This window comes from Trematomus bernacchii, unplaced genomic scaffold, assembly GCF_902827165.1.
Source record: "Trematomus bernacchii unplaced genomic scaffold, fTreBer1.1, whole genome shotgun sequence".
Classification (NCBI taxonomy): domain Eukaryota; kingdom Metazoa; phylum Chordata; class Actinopteri; order Perciformes; family Nototheniidae; genus Trematomus; species Trematomus bernacchii.
The window spans coordinates 13,491,275-13,509,932 of record NW_022987803.1 but is presented as its reverse complement, the minus strand read 5'-3'; the positions used below and the strand labels follow the sequence as shown (position 1 = coordinate 13,509,932).

At 40.6% G+C, this 18,658-nt stretch overlaps 1 protein-coding gene across 1 annotated transcript; it reads left to right on the top strand.

Moving 5' to 3' along the window:
- Nucleotides 1–374: 374 nt before the first annotated feature.
- Nucleotides 375–16,802, top strand: ehd3 (EH-domain containing 3). The gene is made up of 8 exons (XM_034150506.1): nt 375–1,506; nt 5,550–5,726; nt 7,089–7,186; nt 12,363–12,504; nt 12,669–12,768; nt 13,148–13,318; nt 14,035–14,199; nt 14,292–16,802. Exons 1-8 carry the CDS (start codon nt 1,280–1,282, stop codon nt 14,817–14,819), a joined length of 1,608 nt encoding a protein of 535 aa, XP_034006397.1. The 5' UTR covers nt 375–1,279; the 3' UTR covers nt 14,820–16,802.
- The last annotated feature ends 1,856 nt before the right edge of the window (nt 16,803–18,658 follow it).

Here is an 18,658-nt window from a genome sequence, read left to right as displayed (position 1 = left end):
TACCTTTAGAATAATACTTTTCTAAAATGTACTTTTATTTATTCCAGCACTGCTGCTAGTTTTGGTTCAAACTTGATGTAGTTTTGGGAGATGGTCAACACAAAAGTAAAGTGTCTTGTGGTCACTTAATAATGTTCTTATCTGTAAGATATATGAAACAAAAAAGATATCACATAAAAAATATATATAAATGTATTAACAGTATATAGATGTACCTTTAGGTGGCGCGCTGTTGTTAAACTACGGCTCCTCCATCTGTCCTCATCCGTCATGGCGTCGCCATGCCCGGCTTCAGCTCTGCATCACTGGGCGGGGCCGCGGAGGGTCGGACTGCCAGGCGTTGGGCACTTCCGCCGGGCTCGGGTTTCCTTCGACTCGGCATTTAAATTGAGCTGCAGGACATCAGCTGCGGCTACATTCAGCGCCGTGCTGTGACAGAAAATAACCCGCAGCATTAGCAAAACAGGCTACTCTTATTTTTTTACACGAAATAGACAGAAATAGCTGATGGTCTGAGGAGGTTTGGGGTGTTTTGTGTGAAGAAGAGCGGGAGAGGTTGAACAATAACGGAGACTGTGCTCTGACAGCAGCTTGGTGCATCATTTTTGGGATTCCTCTGCTAGCTGTTGGACGAAATTGAATAGCGGTAACGAGATGCTATGCATGAGCGGAATTATTTAGGCTTTTTTGAGCAGTGTTTGTTTTCTAAAAGAGATTGGTAAACAAAAACAAAGTTATTGAATGCATGTTTTTTTTTGGCCCAGGAGCAAAAGTGGCCTGGACTTGGATGATCTATGGACCTGATGACGAGAGTGCATTTGATGAATAAGGTTTAAATTCTGAAAAATATCCTACAATTTGGATATTTTCTTATCAGTTGAAGACATTTACCCGTACAAAATACAGGCCTGAAATAAATAACCTTCAACTGGGGTGGCTCAATATTATCAATAACAACAGTCACCACCCATTATTTAATCTATACATTTATTCTTCTTCTTTTTGGAGACATTTCCTGTAGAATATAACCAGGAAAAAAACTAAATAAATTATTTTTTGTGTTTATGTCACGGTTAATTATTTTTGTTTATTTTTTGACTCTCAACTAGGTTAGATCTAAGCTTCACTTTCTTTTTGTTTTATTTGTAAGGAAATCTCTACCAGCTCTTAAGAAGAGTGTTTGATCCCTCAAGGACATTTGACATTGTTAAACCTGTCAGTCGACAAGAAAATAATCTGACACGAGTGACCAACAGCATCTTTGACCAGTTCAGCAGCCATGTTCAGCTGGCTTGGGAGCGACGACAGGAGGAAGAAGGATCCAGAAGTCTTTCAGACCGTGGGTGATGGACTGAAGAAGCTCTACAGAACCAAACTCCTGCCGCTGGAGGAGGCTTACAAGTTTCACGAGTTCCACTCCCCGGCCCTGGAGGATGCAGACTTTGACAACAAGCCTATGGTCCTACTGGTGGGACAGTACTCCACCGGCAAGACAAGCTTCATACGGTGAGATAAACAGCACAAACACCCATACAGGAATCACACAAAACACATGAGGTCACCAGAAAGATAGAGGTTGACACACCCTAACTGACTTTTCTCTGTCAGTTTGTCAAAAAGTGAGAAAGAAGGGGAGAGAAAAAATAATCAAAAACACAAGGAACAATAGGAAAGATCAGTCCTCACACACAAACACACTAAAGAGCCACACCTCTGCAAGAGTAATTGAAACCATAACTTTGATATGACAGCTAATACATATGAAGGCAGCGCTGCCTGGCACTGGAGCCTCTCTCATGAGGTGTGTGTATATACATGTTGTATATGTGTATGATTACACCACACAAGGACATCTATCACATCACGGTTTATTCCTTGTACATGGTTTCTCAAAAAAACATCATCTGGTGGACATTAAAAGCCCTGTTAGCCAAATAAAACTTGTTGTTTAGTCAAGAATCAAGCTATAAGCAGATGTTTTCTTGGTTATTACTAACTGATGTACAACAACATGTCATTGTCAGTCATTTCAAGAAGGATTTCAAAGACTAGGGGTAATATATATTGACACACTATTGTGTTGTAATATGACTTTTGTGATACTGTATTGATTTTTTCAAGAAATGTATGATTTTGATGACCCTTTTAGTTTACATGCAAAGATGAAATCATTTAATACATTATTTCATTTGTAATTATATCCACCCTCTTATCGTATGTGCCCTGTCCAATTAGTGCTGTGATGTTGGATGTTACAGGGACGTTAAGAAATGCAAATCTAAATACCAATGTTCAGATTGTATGTTTTCTCTATGACAGTTTCCCTAAAATGTGATTTTACACCCTGTATCCAATTGCAAGATTCACGCTAGTACACTGCCCCATCAAATACACGCCTAATTTAACTTAAATTCAGATTAAGTGTACTCTTCTTTAGTATAAAATAATGTTATATATTCAGAGTTGTGTGAGAACTCATGACCTTGAATAGTCCGGTGTTGGTTTATGTGTGACAGCAGGAGATATTAGCAGCTGGGTGTTGGGCCTCTTTTTGAACTGCAGGACAGCTACTAACGACTTGACACACACCCACGCGCGCGCGCACACACACACACACATTCTCTCTCTCTTGCAGAGCATAGTGGGTAATTAGTGGGGTTAGCCTTTGAACGCCAGAAAGAGGATGCTTTTAGTGACTTCCTGTTATAAGACAGTGCAGGCTGCTCTCTCTCTTCTTCCTCTCCTGTCTCTCACTGATGTCTCTCTCCCTCTTTTCGTTACACATTTCACCAATTACAACCGCCAACAGTCAGCAGCCTAACCCCAACCCCCCCGCCATTGTAACAGTAACATGCAGAATGTAAAGCTGTTTAGTAACCCTCGCTCAGCAGCATCTCTGGGTGTCACCCTCTGGATGTTGGAGCACTGCAGGTCTTTGAACCGTAAGAAAGAACGTTTAGAATAATGATGTTTAGTTATGTCAGTTACGGCTTGATGTAGAAAAAGTTAATAAATGCGAATGGATGGAGGGACAAGAGAGAATATAGTCTCTCTTCTTCTGTGGTCATTCAGAGGCCAGTCATCTGAGCCTGTCTTAATTTTAGGAATGAGATTTATTGATTTTCGACTTGTTTCCCAAATGTTACTTTGAGTCTTTCGAGGATTCCAAGTTTTCCTTTAGGCTGATTTCCAAAGTGCATCAATGCTTTTTTAACCTCATAGTCTAATACATTAGGGTTACATTTGTGAAACCAGCACCTGTGAATCTTCAGTTTTATCTCACTGACAGCTTGCTGCAAAGAATGTGAGAAATGTAATGGTATGATGAGAGCTGAAGGCATGTGGATTACACACACACACACACACACACACACACACACACACACACACACACACACACACACACACACACACACACACAGTATGTACTATATGACATGGAACATACAATCTGCACAGCCTCCCCACAGACACATTAAACAGACAGGAGTGCAGAGAGATGGCTCCACCAGGCACTGTGCCGACTGCTCTGACAAGGTGTGTGTGAGTGTATTTGTGGAGATGTGTAAGGGGAACCATCCTTACATCTGGTAGCTGTTAAGATGCACACACATCCCACACTCGCACTTTAAATGTATGGTCTGTTTTTGGCCGTAAATCTTTTTCCTAAATCTCTTTATGGCCTTCGCTCACAATGTTGGGGTTGTGAAACTCAGCAGAAAACACACTAATCTTCATTTGTAACATGTGTGATGACACTGAATTAACAGATGAGCATGCAACCGTTCAAGACAAACAAGTGCCTGGTAAGGCTCAACCAAATTCTTGTTCAGATGTGTCTTCCTAAACCAGTCTTAATGTTCTAGAACTTTCATTATTTAGCAACTGCAAAACTTGTTTGACATTTTCAAGGTAATCGTCCTTTTAGGAAATCTTAAATGAGTCCAAGATGTACAGCTCTGCCTGATGGGCGGCTATGCTTGTTTCTTCATTATTATGTCAACTTTTATCTGTTAGCAGCATGTCTGTCACAACGTGTGATGAGAGTAGTCCTCATGCTCACCTGCAAATGTACTTATCTATTTTTGGCCCAATACCTTCTATCTGTGTCTCAATGAACTAAATAGCAACAAACTCAGATCATACGTCATGCTGCTGAGTTCGAGCAGTGTCTTCTTTCGTGCTCAGCAGCTATCCAGCTCATAATGATGTAAAATTCCCCTAATGCTTGTTCCAGCAGCTTCTAATTCAAGGCAGACCTGTTTCCTGGTGAATTTTGAGTTTTTTCTTTGACCATACAGACTAAAAGGCCTTGCAGAACTTATTTCAAATTAGAGCCCGCTGGTCTATCACACATCAGCTGCTTACAGTTCACTGTAAGGCCAATTACAAATGGTAGAAGTGGAAAACTACCCCTTGGTTGGAGAAAACCGTTGACAGTAATGTCTTATGAAGTGGTATCAATCTCTTGTAACTCATTCTCAGAATCCGTTATTGGTCTAACGAAGATTTAGTTTCTGGGGCAACGGCTAATATATCCTGGGCAAGACTTCCTCTTCGCCGGTCTTTGTTAACAGTCCGATTAGCAAAAGACAAAAGAGTTGAGAGTGGGCACCTAGGACATCACTTTATTACATGTATACAATCTTTTTTTTTAGCTGACAAAAAGCTTAATTATCGTCAGACAATAGCTGATTGGTTTAGAGCAGGGGTGTCCAAACTTTTTTCACCAAGGGCCACATACAGAAAAAAATACGAAGGGCTGGGCAACTTATAGAGGTGAGGTATATTGCCTCGTAAGTTATAAGTTAGCAAAATGTAGGTAAATTAGGCTTGATACATGAATATGCTTTAAGAAAAAAACAGCCTCCATCACAGCTCTCTATAGGGTTTCATGTATCTTGTTGGCAGCTCATTCCTTAAAACAGAAGCCTCAGATTGATTATAATAAGGAGAAATAGGAAAGGGTGTATTTCAAGCTTGTTATGTTAATAAGTCATTGGGCTTTTTTTGATCAACTAAGATATGTTAGAAAATGTTTTCAACATGAATTGACTGAATTTATTTAAAAGGTGGTCTTATTAACACATGAATACTACTGTGTAATATATTTTTACATTTATATTTAAGAAGTACAATATAAGACAAACACAAGTTTCATTTGTGGGCCATATTTCATTGTACTTTTTGGATTTGCTGAGGGCCGATTCAAAATGGCCCCCAGGCCGTAGTTTGGACACCCCTGGTTTAGAGACTGCCTTTTTAGCCAATGCGTTCATGATTGGTCAATACTATTTGGACTACAACCAAAAACCAGAAGGCTTCTGTTATCAAAATCCCGTCCCGTTGCCTACAGATTCAGCATTCATACACAGATATCCGTTTATAGAGATTACCTGAAGATTGGCGTTAAGCTATGCTAGCTGCACAATGCCCTCTGCTCATGGTCTCAGATGGCATCTTCTGTAAAAATGGTTTTATAGAAAAAACAACATCTCTTCTCTCCCTTGTTTTGTGTAACGCTATGTCATATCATATCTCGCCCACAGCTACCTGTTGGAGCAGGATTTCCCCGGTATGCGTATCGGCCCAGAACCCACCACAGATTCCTTCATCGCGGTGATGCACGGCGACACCGAAGGAGTCATCCCGGGAAACGCTTTGGTGGTTGACCCCAAGAAGCCCTTCAGAAAGCTCAACGCATTTGGAAACGCATTCCTCAACAGGTAAACACACAAAGTGCTAGATGACATGCACCGATTCTAGATGCTGTCAGATTTCTGTGGGTGTGTGTTTGTGTGTACTGGAAACACAAAGTTGTATATCAAGGTGAAGTATGTGGCTGTAGGGGGGGGGGGGGAGTAGAAAAGGAAAGGGAGAGTGAGAGCACTACTGAGAATCCACACCACCCGCTCTACATTCCTGGGTGATTGAATTTCCCTCACTGGTCAAGCCTTTAGTGTGTGTGTGTGTGTGTGTGTGTGTGTGTGTGTGTGTGTGTGTGTTGTGTGTGTGTGTGTGTGTGTTGTGTGTGTGTGTGTGTGTGTGTGTGTGTGTGTGTGTGTGTGTGTGTGTGTGTGTGTGTGTGTGTGTGTGTGTGTGTGTGTGTGTGTGTGTGTGTGTGTGTGTGTGTGTGTGTGTGTGTGTGGTGTGTGTGTGTGGTGTGTGTGTGTGTGTGTGTGTGTGTGTGTGTGTGTGTGTGTGTGTGTGTGGTGTGTGTGTGTGTGTGTGTGTGTGTGTGGTGTGTGTGTGTGTAGTGTGTGTGTGTGTGTGTGTGTGTGGTGTGTGTGTGTGTGTGTGTGTGTGTGTGTGTGTGTGTGTGTGTGTAGGTGTGTGTGTGTGTGTGTGTGTGTGTGTGTGTGTGTGTGTGTGTGTGTGTGTGTGTGTGTGTGTGTGGTGTGTGTGTGTGGTGTGAGATATGCGTGAGATGCGTGATGCAGTCATCCTTCTGGTAAAGGAAAGATGCCAAAAGGTGTCCTGGCTGTGAGGGCCCGCCGCTGCTGAAAGGAGACAGAGGAACTGTCAGTGGGGATTAGGGGGGGGGGGGGGTCGCAGTGAGGATGACCGCTAACTTGTTACTGTTTATACAGCTGAAGACTGAGAGGTAGAGGTGTAGGGCCATGTTTGTTGTTAAAGCGTCTTACACTTCTGTCCATTTTTGTTTAAACTTTCCTCTCATTTCCTTCTCTTCCCATCTGCTCTCTTTTCGTCTCCTAATCCATCTCTTTTCCTCTCCTCTTTTATTCCTCTAATATCTCTCTGTCTTTTCTTCATCTTTCCTCTCCTTCCTCTCATCTCCTTTTCTTCTCTCAATGTCTTCCTCTTTCTTCTCTTTTCCTACTGCTGATTTCCTCTCATCAATGTTGTTCTCATGTCATTCTCTCGCCTTTTCTTTTCACCTCCTCTTCCTTTTTCTTCTCTCTTTGCTTCTCATCTCCTTTTCTTGCTTTCCTCTTCGTATCTTCTGTTCCTCAACTCTCATTTGATTTTCTTCCATTCTTATGATCTCCTCACATTCCTTTCCTCATCTCTTTTCCTCTCGTGTTCTTTTCCACTCAACTTGTTTTCCTCTCCTCTCGCTCGTTTAGGTTTGTGTGTGCCCAGCTGCCTAACCCAGTGCTGGAAAGCATCAGTGTGATTGACACCCCAGGGATTTTGTCAGGAGAGAAACAGAGAATCAGTCGAGGTAAGACACACACTCTCTTATCCCCCTTAGTTTATGTTAATCAGTGTGTGTCTGTTTGTGTGTGTTCGTGCCTGTGTGTGTGTGTGTGTGTGTGTGTCAGTGTTCGTTCACTGGACCCATTCAGCTGCAATCCTCTAGTCCCCTGAACTCTGGACTACAATGTCAGCGTTTCCTTTAGACGTGTGTGTTTATTTTAGCTTTTAGCTATCATGAGGATTATGCTTCATTCATTTCAAAGAACAGGAAGCGGCGACAAAAAGATGAGCTTTGAATGTGCTCTACACACACTCTCGGAAACACACACACACATGTATGCACGCACCAAATGCAGATTTATAACACCAATCAGTTCAGTAGTGACTCTAAATACTTTTTTTTTTATGTGCTTGTTAATGCATAACACTTGCATATTCAATATTTCAGAGTGGCACATTTTAGATGACTTGCAGTTTACTCAAAGTAGTAACATACCGCTCTGGAAAAAATTAAGAAACCACTGCACATTTTTCTTGAATCTCAATCTCTACATGTATGGCAGCCATTCCATTCCAGTGTGTGTTGAATTACTAAATAAATGTTGTCAGTAGTTTATAGAATAAAATAAATAAAAAATAATTTTACTCTGACAAATACCTATAAATAGTCAAATCAGAGAAACGGATAATGCCGCAGTGGTCTCTTCATTTTTTCCAGAGCTGTATGTGCTAGCATTCGCTCAGAAAGAAAACTCAGTATTTGCAGGAAACTATTTTTAAAGTTAATGCAGAACACAAAAGGCAATTAGAGAAGCATAAAACCATTCTAATCCTTTGTTTACACTTCATTCCTTTCTTGGTTTTATTGTGTTGAGATTGAAATCAAAGTATAAGAAAGTGTCACCTGGCCATTTAGTTTCATAACACTTTTTCATTAATCCATTCCATCTATTTACACAAAAACCCATCCATCTCAGTTTCTAATACAACACGCCAAAACAACATTTAAGGATGAAATAACCAAATAAAGCGATATCGTTCCTAATGATATTATTATTTATCTATGTTTTAAACGAGTGAACCAGCAGTGGACGGATCCCAGACGTGGGGTTTAACTGGACCTCGTGTGAATTGAAGTTTAGGGGTGAAAGGCTCAAAAGAATTCCTCCGGCTTTCTCTCAGTTTGATAAGTGTCCGGCTTGGCTGGCATTCCTGGAGCTAAATACAGGCATTGCCCTACCAACAGCTAACATAACAAAAGAGCTGGCATAATGAAACACAGCTACAATTGACTGTTACCCACATTCACTCTTGCACTGGGCATCTTTGAATTCTGGTTCTTCTATTCTTTCCCCTTGTTAATTTTGCACTGTTAAAAAGTCTCCTATGCCAAGTAGATCCCATGTTTGTTTTATATTGGCTCTCAACACAGTACATGAATTATTGATCCAGGCGGTGTAACAAAGAATCTTTGTATAGCGAATGATTTAACTTTACAAACTAGACATAATGAAGGTGTGCTGGCATTCATGGTCCATTCTACTGCTGAGCTCTAAATAAGCCGTGTTGTAATGATGCTTTTGTTAATACACAATACTGTTAGCAGTGTCAATAGAAACGTATTTGGTCCATGCCGGGCCCGTTTGCATTTACAGCAGATTCTGATTCTATAAAAACCCTACTTTCACTTTGCTCAGAGGGTGTTGACATGAGAAAATATGTAAACATACTTATAAAGTTCCAATAGCCAAGTAAGAATAATGAACAGCTCTTTGAGGCCAGCGCATTACTTAATAGCACAATGGGGTGTGACCCCGCTGTTGTCCGTTGGATATATACAAAAAAAAAGAATACTGCTGAGTCAGCACAGCTGTGTTATCTCTGGTGACAGAGTGTGTATGACGGCGCTTTTGTTTGTGTGTGTGTGTGTGTTCATTTTCCTTTCATCCAATTCCATCATGTGTTTATTCCATGTCTTGTGTATGTTTTCATGTTTTATCTGTGTGTGTCTCATTTTTTGTTTTATTTCAGTGTGTGTGTGTGTGTGTGTGTGTGTGTGTGTGTGTGTGTGTGTGTGTGTGTGTGTGTGTGTGTGTGTGTGTGTGTGTGTGTGTGTGTGTGTGTGTGTGTGTGTGTGTGTGTGTGTGTGTGTGTGTGTGTGTGTGTGTGTGTGTGTGTGTGTGTGTGTGTGTGTGTGTGTGTGTGTGTGTGTGTGTGTGTGTGTGTGTGTGTGTGTGGTGTGTGTGTGTGTGTGTGTGTGTGTGTGTGTGTGTGTGTGTGTGTGTGTGTGTGTGTGTGTGTGTGTGTGTGTGTGTGTGTGTGTGTGTGTGTGTGTGGTCACAAGGTGGCCTAACACCGTACTGCTAATTGGCCTTTGTCTCTGTGTGTGTGTGTGTGTGTGTCCAGATGACGAGTCAGGCTATAGCTGCCTGTATAGATGTCCTTATGGAGGTATTGTAGATGATAAACCTGGGCAACAGCTGCAAAAAGTCTATTTAAAGTGATACTTTGAAGAATTAATAGACTGTTCTTCAACAGAAACTTGTCACATGGTTTGGGGAAAAAAAATAGAAATATATGTTTAGCTTGTTAGCTATAAATTGAATACTTTAGTCAGATTTGTCCAATGTACCCGTTCAGCCAGTGTCTGTTTCCTTAATGTTTTCCCAGAGTAAGGTATTTTCAACAGAGGACGAATCATAGTTATCTTTTTGTTCTTGGAATATCTTAATATCGAAACAATCTTTTTTTGTGACTTTTTTTGCATAATTGTAAACTGCACAGGAGGAATCCTTACGTTTCTATAAAAACTACATTTACATTCAAAAGAATACATTTTTTGGGGACAAATTTTCCTCTTAAGTCCTTTCAATTTGATCAAATTGATATCCCCATACCATGACGCTAGTGCTATACTCAGGCCCAAATATTAGCTTTGTACAAAAGTTATACCAAACTGATAAAAAATGTATTGTAGGTATGCACAAGCCCCCCAAAAATAAAGTTAATTGTGATCCCCTGCACATAACTCTACCACCACTGTTAAGGCGTTAAGAAGGGAAATCTGTAGCTTTCACACTGTGACGAACATTGCGATCAATAGTGGAACCTAATATTGTTCCCCACATCATGTGAAAAGTGCTTCCTGTGAAAAACAATTCCACTATAATTCAAAATATCTAGAAACTATCTCACATTCTTAACCCTGCGTATCTTTGCTCAAGCAGCAGTGTGTCCTCTATCTAATCTCAGCTGTGTTTATACAGGACAGAAAGACACAGCTCAAACCAATTGACATGTTTTACAAATGTATTGCTACAGCTGCCAAATGTTTGCTCACATCCCAGGGAGGAAATATCAAACACTCAACATTAATTTGTTCTGAAAGATCACTGGTAAAAGAGCCTTTGAGGCATCATGTCAGCAATACCATTTAACACTGGAATAAATACACATTAGAAATCATTCAAATGGAGTATAAATGATTCCTTTACTGGGCGGAGCAGCTGCAGCAGTAGCAATCGCAGCAGTAGAGTATGTATAATGTGGGATTTGTATCATCTCTGTTTAGCGAGACTGCCTCCTTGTGAAGGTGATTAATGGCGCGTTTCCACTACACGGCCTCGCTCGGCCCCGCTCGGTATGGCTGGGCCTCGTTAGGACTGGCTCACTTTATGGCGCATTTCCATTACAGTTTAGGAACTGGGGTAGTATCTATAGTAACGCAGTGTAGGCGGAGCCGTGACGTGATCTTCAGAGAACCCCAGAAAAACAACACAGCCGTTAGCTGTTAGCACTCAGAGCTCACAGCTCCTCATATATGTTCAGAAACTAGACAAAAGTTAAACAAGTACAAACCACAGACTGCCTGTGTCATGGCGAATACAGTCGCTGCTTTATTTATGTCTGTATAGGCCGTTGTTGTGAGTGTGGACGGTCGGAGCATATACTGCGTTAGCTTAGCCAATCTCCATTTAGAAAAACACGCATTTTAAAAGGTTTTTCGCCTGCCGTCTGTCTGCAGACTTGACAAAGCATTAATTCATGGTTTTTACTAACCGGTATCAGTATGTTGTTACTTCGGCATCATTTTGAAACGTGTATTACAATTAAATCACGGTCAAATATGTCCATCTTGTTGTAGTTGTAGCCCCCTTGCCAGCGATGCTCTCTCTAGTTTAGCATACTCAGCCCGACTCAGCCTCGTTGTCTCTGGCCCTAGACCCACGATTTTATGAGGTCAGAAAAACTGTGAATTAGGACCCGCCGGCCGGTACTAGGCCAAGTGGAAACGCAACCAAAGACGGGCCGCTGACGTCACAGCCCTCTTAAACCGTGCTCCGCGCTTTAGTGGAAACGCGCCATTAGATTCAAAGCGATAACAAACCCAAAGCTTGAAGATTTAGTCTGTTATTTAAAATGGAGAACCTGTTCTTCAGAAAACCAATTTCTCATTCACTGTATTAACATAAAGCTTCTTCCTACTATCATTGGACAGCAAATGCGCCTTCGTTGCTGTCCCATAATCTCAGCTGGTTCACATTGACGTGTCCTTCAGCGTTGGTTGGAAAACTTTAGCTCACTAATCCTTCGTTCTGCCCGTTGTTCTTTGTTCTCCTCTCATATACTGTGGAATTTCTCCAGGTTAAAGTCTGTTGTGTCCTTGAGTAGGACACAAAGTTAAAGGAGGAAATGATGTACTCCTGCTGACAGACTTAATCATTGATTCATTTACTCCTGCATAACGGAGGCATTAACTTATTCATTCACTCATTACTCTCACTATTACATTTCCCATTAAAAAACAGAGCCAAAAGAGACCGTGACATATTGTTGTGTTAGTTTCTTCTTTCATTTTGTTTGGTTTTAAGGAGCCTCTTAGTTGATCTTAGGCAGGACTGCATCCATCTGTAAACAGTCTTTTCTCAGCCTGTTGTAATATGGGCGTTCTTTGTAATGCCTCCTCTATGACCTGAAGCCATTGTAATGGTTTACTTATTATTGCAACATCACAAACTTGTGTACCGCAAAAGGAATTCAAATGACTCTCTTAATGCCATTTGGACACTGTTATGGGATTGGAGCAAAGAAACAGGAAGTAGAAGAAAACACCATTAATCATCTCTCTTTTTCACATTCTTCTTTTTCCCAAATGTTAATTTAACCCTTGTTTTGGGTCCTCATCCTCCTTATCCCTGCAGGCTATGACTTTGCGGCTGTCTTGGAGTGGTTTGCAGAGCGAGTGGACAGGATCATTTTACTGTTTGACGCCCACAAACTGGACATCTCTGACGAGTTCTCAGACGTGATAAAGGCCCTGAAGAACCATGAAGACAAAATCAGGTACTGAAGGGTGGCTTAACTTACAGATATATCTAATTCTAGTGCAGATATATGCAAATAGCGGCTCTCATTGTAAATGAATATCACACATTATAGGTCATCTATGCAATGTTACTGTTTGGTTAACATGAACACTGTACTCTCTTACCTTTTTTCTTTGCCAGGGTCGTGCTGAACAAGGCTGACCAGATAGAGACACAGCAGTTGATGAGAGTGTATGGAGCCCTAATGTGGTCACTGGGAAAAATAGTCAACACCCCTGAGGTAATCAAAGCAGGAATTGTAAAAATGAATCCATGGATTTCAAGTTTTCCAGAAGTTTAAAGTGCTCAGTTATCTTTTCTGGTGTTGTCATCAGAGGGAAATCTGGTTTAACCCTTTTAATGGTATATATGTAACATTTCCGCGTTAAATTATGTAAAAATAACACCAACTCCATCATCTTAAACTACATCTTATCAGCATCAAAGTTTGTCTTCTGATATTGTTTCAACCCTTGTGGCAAACATAATGACCTTAGCTGGTTTTATTTTGAGTTGGTGAAGTCTAGTTGTCATCTAAAGATCAATGTGTTTTTGTTGCTATATATGGTGATATCTGTTTAATTGTGCCTTTTGACGTCTTCTTTCTCCCTCAACAACAGGTGATCCGCGTCTACATCGGGTCATTTTGGTCCCATCCTCTGTTGATCCCAGACAACAGGAAGCTGTTCGAAGCAGAAGAGCAGGACTTATTTAAAGACATTCAGTCTTTACCGAGAAATGCAGCGCTTAGAAAACTCAACGACCTGATCAAGAGGGCAAGACTAGCCAAGGTAAGGCAGAAGTGAAGACACTCACTGATGGAGAACCTGCACAGGTGTGGCTAAAAGTATCAAGTCTTTGTTTTGGGATGTTATTTGAGAGTGATGTGTTTTTAGATTTTCAGCACAGGGGTGTGTGTGTTTTTGTGTTTCCCTTGTCTTCTTCCCATCACTCAGTCCCCCTCCCCGCCCAGTCCAGCTGTTAACCTTGACAGAAAAAGTGTGTTGCTGTCACAGAACCAGACTTATTTGGCTTCTCTCCTCTCTCTGAGTGAATTGTTTCCTGTTTCCTCACCGGACAGGAAGTAAGGTATAAGAGGCGACAGTCCGCTGCCCGTTGTAGTTCAAGGAAAATGCAGAGGATGTATGCGTGCACACATTGAAACACACACAAACAGATTTATCTAACTGACAGTGCAGCGCAGCTTTCCTGTTTGACAGCTGATGGGGTGTTTGCATGTTTTTGGGATTTTCTTCAAGGACACAGGGTGGATTCAAGGAAACAAACCCCTGTCACCACAGCAACATAACAAATATGGGTTTCTCCATTCATTTTGCTATGTTTGTTTTGTTTGGTTATCATCCTAAAGAGTTTGATCTAATCAGGCCAAAGAAACTGAAATCTTGAGGTTTTTAAACTTTAAATATTCTAAATCTAAGAGGCAAACTTGTTGTCTTAGTAACTGTTGTTGTTAAGTAAATGATCATCTATCCCTCTCACAATACAGGTCCATGCCTACATCATCAGCGCTCTGAAGAAAGACATGCCCGCTGTGTTCGGAAAGGAGAACAAGAAGAAGGAACTGATTGGCAGTCTGGGAGATATTTACAAACGCATTGAAAGAGAGCATCAGATATCACCGGGAGATTTCCCTAATCTGAAGAAGATGCAGGTAAACAGACAAAGGAATGCAGATGTATAGATGTTGGTTTAGATAGATTTGGATCTAAACTTGTGGTTTGTCTTTTGTTTTGCCGATTCCAGGACCTACTCCAATCTCAGGATCTCAACAAATTCCAGCCTCTGAAACCCAAACTCCTGGAGGCAGTGGACGACATGCTGAGCCACGACATCGCCGGCTTAATGGTTCTGGTCCGCCAGGAAGAAAGCCAGCGTCCCAAACCCGTTGTGAAAGGTGGAGCGTTTGACGGCACTTTGGACGGCCCGTTTGGCCACGGGTACGGAGAAGGAGCCGGCGAAGGCATCGACGACGCAGAGTGGGTGGTCGTACGAGACAAACCCGCCTACGACGAGATCTTCTACACGTTGTCTCCCGTCAACGGAAAGGTGACGGGTGCCAACGCCAAGAGGGAGATGGTGAAGTCAAAACTGCCCAACACTGTGCTGGGAAAGATCTGGAAGCTGGCAGACATCGATAAGGACGGGATGCTTGACGATGAGGAGTTTGCGTTGGCCAATCACCTGATCAAAGTGAAACTGGAGGGACACGAACTGCCATCGGACCTGCCCGCACACCTGGTGCCGCCTTCCAAGAGGGAAATATCTGAGTAAATGTACGATTACATCATTCCATGCCCCAATAACCTGTAAGTAGACCCATCCCCTCCACCCAGAGGAAAGTTCAAAGTAGAATAGAAATATTCCTGTAGCATTATAGCAAAAAAGATTTAACAAAATTAAACCACGTTTCCAACTCACAATGTTGCTCTGCTGCTGCCATCCCCACATGGGCAGACTTTCATTAGCTTCAAGAGGCAAATAATAAAGCTAAATATTCAGTTACATTCAAATAATGAACATGAATGCTAATCAGCTGTTAGCATGTGAATTCAAATGCTACATGTCTGCAGTGTTGCAATAGCTTTTACCATGGTAGAAAAACTGGATCGTAATGAGTTCTCCCATTAAGTATTTGGCTTTTAAGGGTGAGATATCTGGAACTGAGAGGCAGGACAAGTGTTGGAGTGAGAACAAAGCGAGAAAAAGATATGAAAGGATATTAAAAGTCTAAAGTAAGAAACACTGGAATACAACTTAATGTAAGGTAATCCAAACTACTGGAAGATAATGGGTGAAATACGCAACAATGTGACGACGAAAAGAGAGTTGGAAGGATCATTCCACGGCATGTAAAGATGCAAATTATTATTGTATGTATGGTAATGAATACAGATATCTCATGTTTGACTGCAAAGTTAAAGTTCCCTTATCTCGTGGTATTGTTCAGTCTTGAGGTGCGGCTGAGTTTTCTGGCTTTTGTTTCATGGCGCAGATTAAAAAGGCTCCAAGGAATATCTGGCAATTGCTCGAGATACAGAAATGTGTAGAAGCGCACACACACACACACACACACGGAAAAATAACACAATTCTTATGAATTGTGTCCAGAGCAGGGAAAATTACCTACAAACATTTGTTTTGTTATTTTAAATGTGATATGCAGATGTTGATATTTGTGTAAACCATTTTACTGAAGCACATTGTTTTTCTTCCAATGGGGACAAAAACTAAGGATAACAGGTAGTTTGTTTCTTTTATGATTTTAGATCTAAATATTAACATGTTTGGAATACTGTGACTATAACATGGAACTATATAATGGGTATTGTTTCAAGTATTCAGACATACTCAGTAAAATGTTATTGTAAGGACTTTGAATGTTGAATGTGAAGGCGTTCTTGGTTCTGTGTGGGCACATCCTGAGTGACTATTGAATGACCACATGTATCACTGTCATCATTTGTAACGTATTAAGTATTAAGCATTTCACAGGTTATTGAGCTGTGAGTGGATTGTTGATTGAAAATGGATGAATATGTTATTGTTCACATTGTTAAAGTAAACTATTATAAAGAGAGAAAACACACAGCTGTTCTTTTGTGATGATAAAAAAAACACTACTTTAAATGTTTTAAAATGAAATTTGGCTTTTCATTTCATGTCCAAATTGTATACATCTAATTGGATTTACTGTATGCCAGTATGTATCTAAAATTACTAACATTAGGATCTTGTTTGTGGTTAATCATAACATTAGACCAACTAAACTTGGGTTCCCATATAATAAGAAATAATCACTTTTGTGTTTTACGAGTGAGTTTGAGTTCCAGAATGACTGAAATATTTCTGTGCCCCTCCCTCTCCGTGTGTCTCTGTGCCGTTACTGTGAATCTACTGTACATAATAAGGCTGTTTGCATTCCATGAACATAGATTGAGGAACATCATCTCATCACCTCGAGTGCTTTATGCATCACTTGCTCATATTTCACAGCTCAGATCAACAGAGTAAATATAAAAAAGGGTTATTGTTGAATGTGGATTCTCTGCATGACAAAGTCCTCGAAATTCACAAGTTGTTTTCATACCCTGACAGATTGCAACATGAAGTCTGTGTACTGGTAAATACACTAAGTGGAGAGAAAGGGGTTCGTTTTTTTTTCAGTTTTAAGATGGGTATGCATTGCTAAATCTGTACTTCACTGCTTTTCTGTACATGAACAGTCCAAAAATGTAATAAAATTCATTTACTCAACTTTTTGTGCCTTGTTTGGTTTGTGTTGGGAGCAATCTGAGCGGTTAGTGGCATCATTTTAAGAAAGAAAAAAAATCCTACCTACATTTTTGTATATATAACTGAGCTGCTTTATCCAAGACAGCCATGAGAAAAATAATGCAAATGGGTGCAGCACATTTTTCTTTGAATAGGCAGTGAGAATAATAACCACTTCGCCAACTGTTTAAGATTCTTATTTTGGGAATTTGTCTTTTCCACTCTGACAGGTAAAAAAGGGACTGATGATGGAAATTAAGATGATATATTAAGTCATTTGAGTAAAATTAGACGAAATGAACACTGGAAGCCCAACTTGTCTGTAATAATTATCGAATGTGTCCAAACTAATGTCACAAATGTTTTTAAAACACATTAGGTCATGCTTTCCATCGCTGAAGACACATGATCAGTTTGATGCCACCTACAAACTCTCTGTGCCCTGTGTGCCAAGAGAGGAGTGCTGTAGAATCAAAGGCAGATGTCAACTGAAAACAAGCAACAACAACTGCGTTGATACGAAAATAATACCAGGAGTGGCCATCAAGGGATTCCATGAGTTAAAAAAGATGCGCTAAGCTCTCACAAATGAAAAAAAAAAGGGTGAAAGATACCGTTCAGTTAAATTCTTCGTGTTTAACTCAAGGGATTCATTCTTACCATGGATTCAGTTTAGGGATGTTTTCTATATGTTACAGTGAGTCAATGAGAGTTATTTCTGTTTAAACCTATGTATGAATGTCCATGTTTATTATCAAGAGTCACTGACATTGGCCATACTGTAACATGACAAGAGCATGCAGGAAACATGCATGAGATATTAGACATTATTGTATTATCTAGGGACCGTGACCGTGTGTGTGTGTGTGTGTGTGTGTGTGTGTGTGTGTGTGTGTGTGTGTGTGTGTGTGTGTGTGGCAGGAAGTCAAGGCATCCCCTTGGACTGTGAGACCCCTTAAACACACACGCAGGGAAGATGCAGCACTCTTCACACACAGGAAGTTCTGTTCTTGTCCACCATATCCTGTCCATCCTACCTTGACCCTGTGACACACACACATCAACGTACACATCATATTGAAGTTTTGATGTCATGTGGATTGAAACTTACATTTGTTATTAGTTTTAGGCCACTTGACAGTAAGAAGGAATAGGAGTTTAAGTTTCAGTAGACAACATCATTTTTTTGTGTAAAGAAGCTCGATTTGAAGCTATAAAAAATGACAGCAACCAAATCGTTTTTTATATATGTTTAAAATAACTTGCAGCGATTAAAGAACCTTCAATCTGCTTTTTTTTTTAGATGGTATGTGCGTGAGAGTGGGCATTGTAGCGGTGAGTGTTCAGGAACTGTCCCAAGATCATAAAACCAAATTTAACAATAGGAAAGCGTAATGGTTAATAAAACAAAGTAAAAGGAAAAAGGGTTAGGGTTAACTATTTTAAGTACATTATTTTAGTCTTTCCTGGAAATGTGGAGAAATGAGACAGAATGATGAAGGTAGAGCAGGAAATGAGGGACAACCAAAATGTGTTTGTCTGTTTTTGGTTTGTATCTAATCTGTTCAGGAGGAAACATAGAATATCTTGAACTGGTTTGTCATTTTTAAATAGTGTGGACACGTCTGTCAACAGTGAAGGATGAACCTGTGGTGTGTGTGATAGATGTGTGTGTTTGTCTGGTGGAGAGTTGCGCACAAGGAAGCTATACATCAGGGTTAAACGTATACACCGAAACCAGGACACTGTGGATGATGCTTTTAAAAACACACACACACACACACACACACACACACACACACACACACACACACACACACACACACACACACACACAC

Excerpts from the sequence above, each read along its gene's own strand:
- ehd3 (XM_034150506.1), top strand. The coding sequence starts at position 1,280 with ATGTTCAGCTGGCTTGGGAGCGACGACAGGAGGAAGAAGGATCCAGAA. Across the intron at positions 7,187-12,362 it reads GAAACAGAGAATCAGTCGAG|GCTATGACTTTGCGGCTGTC; the intron begins GTAAGACACACA and ends TTATCCCTGCAG. Across the intron at positions 12,769-13,147 it reads AAATAGTCAACACCCCTGAG|GTGATCCGCGTCTACATCGG; the intron begins GTAATCAAAGCA and ends CCTCAACAACAG.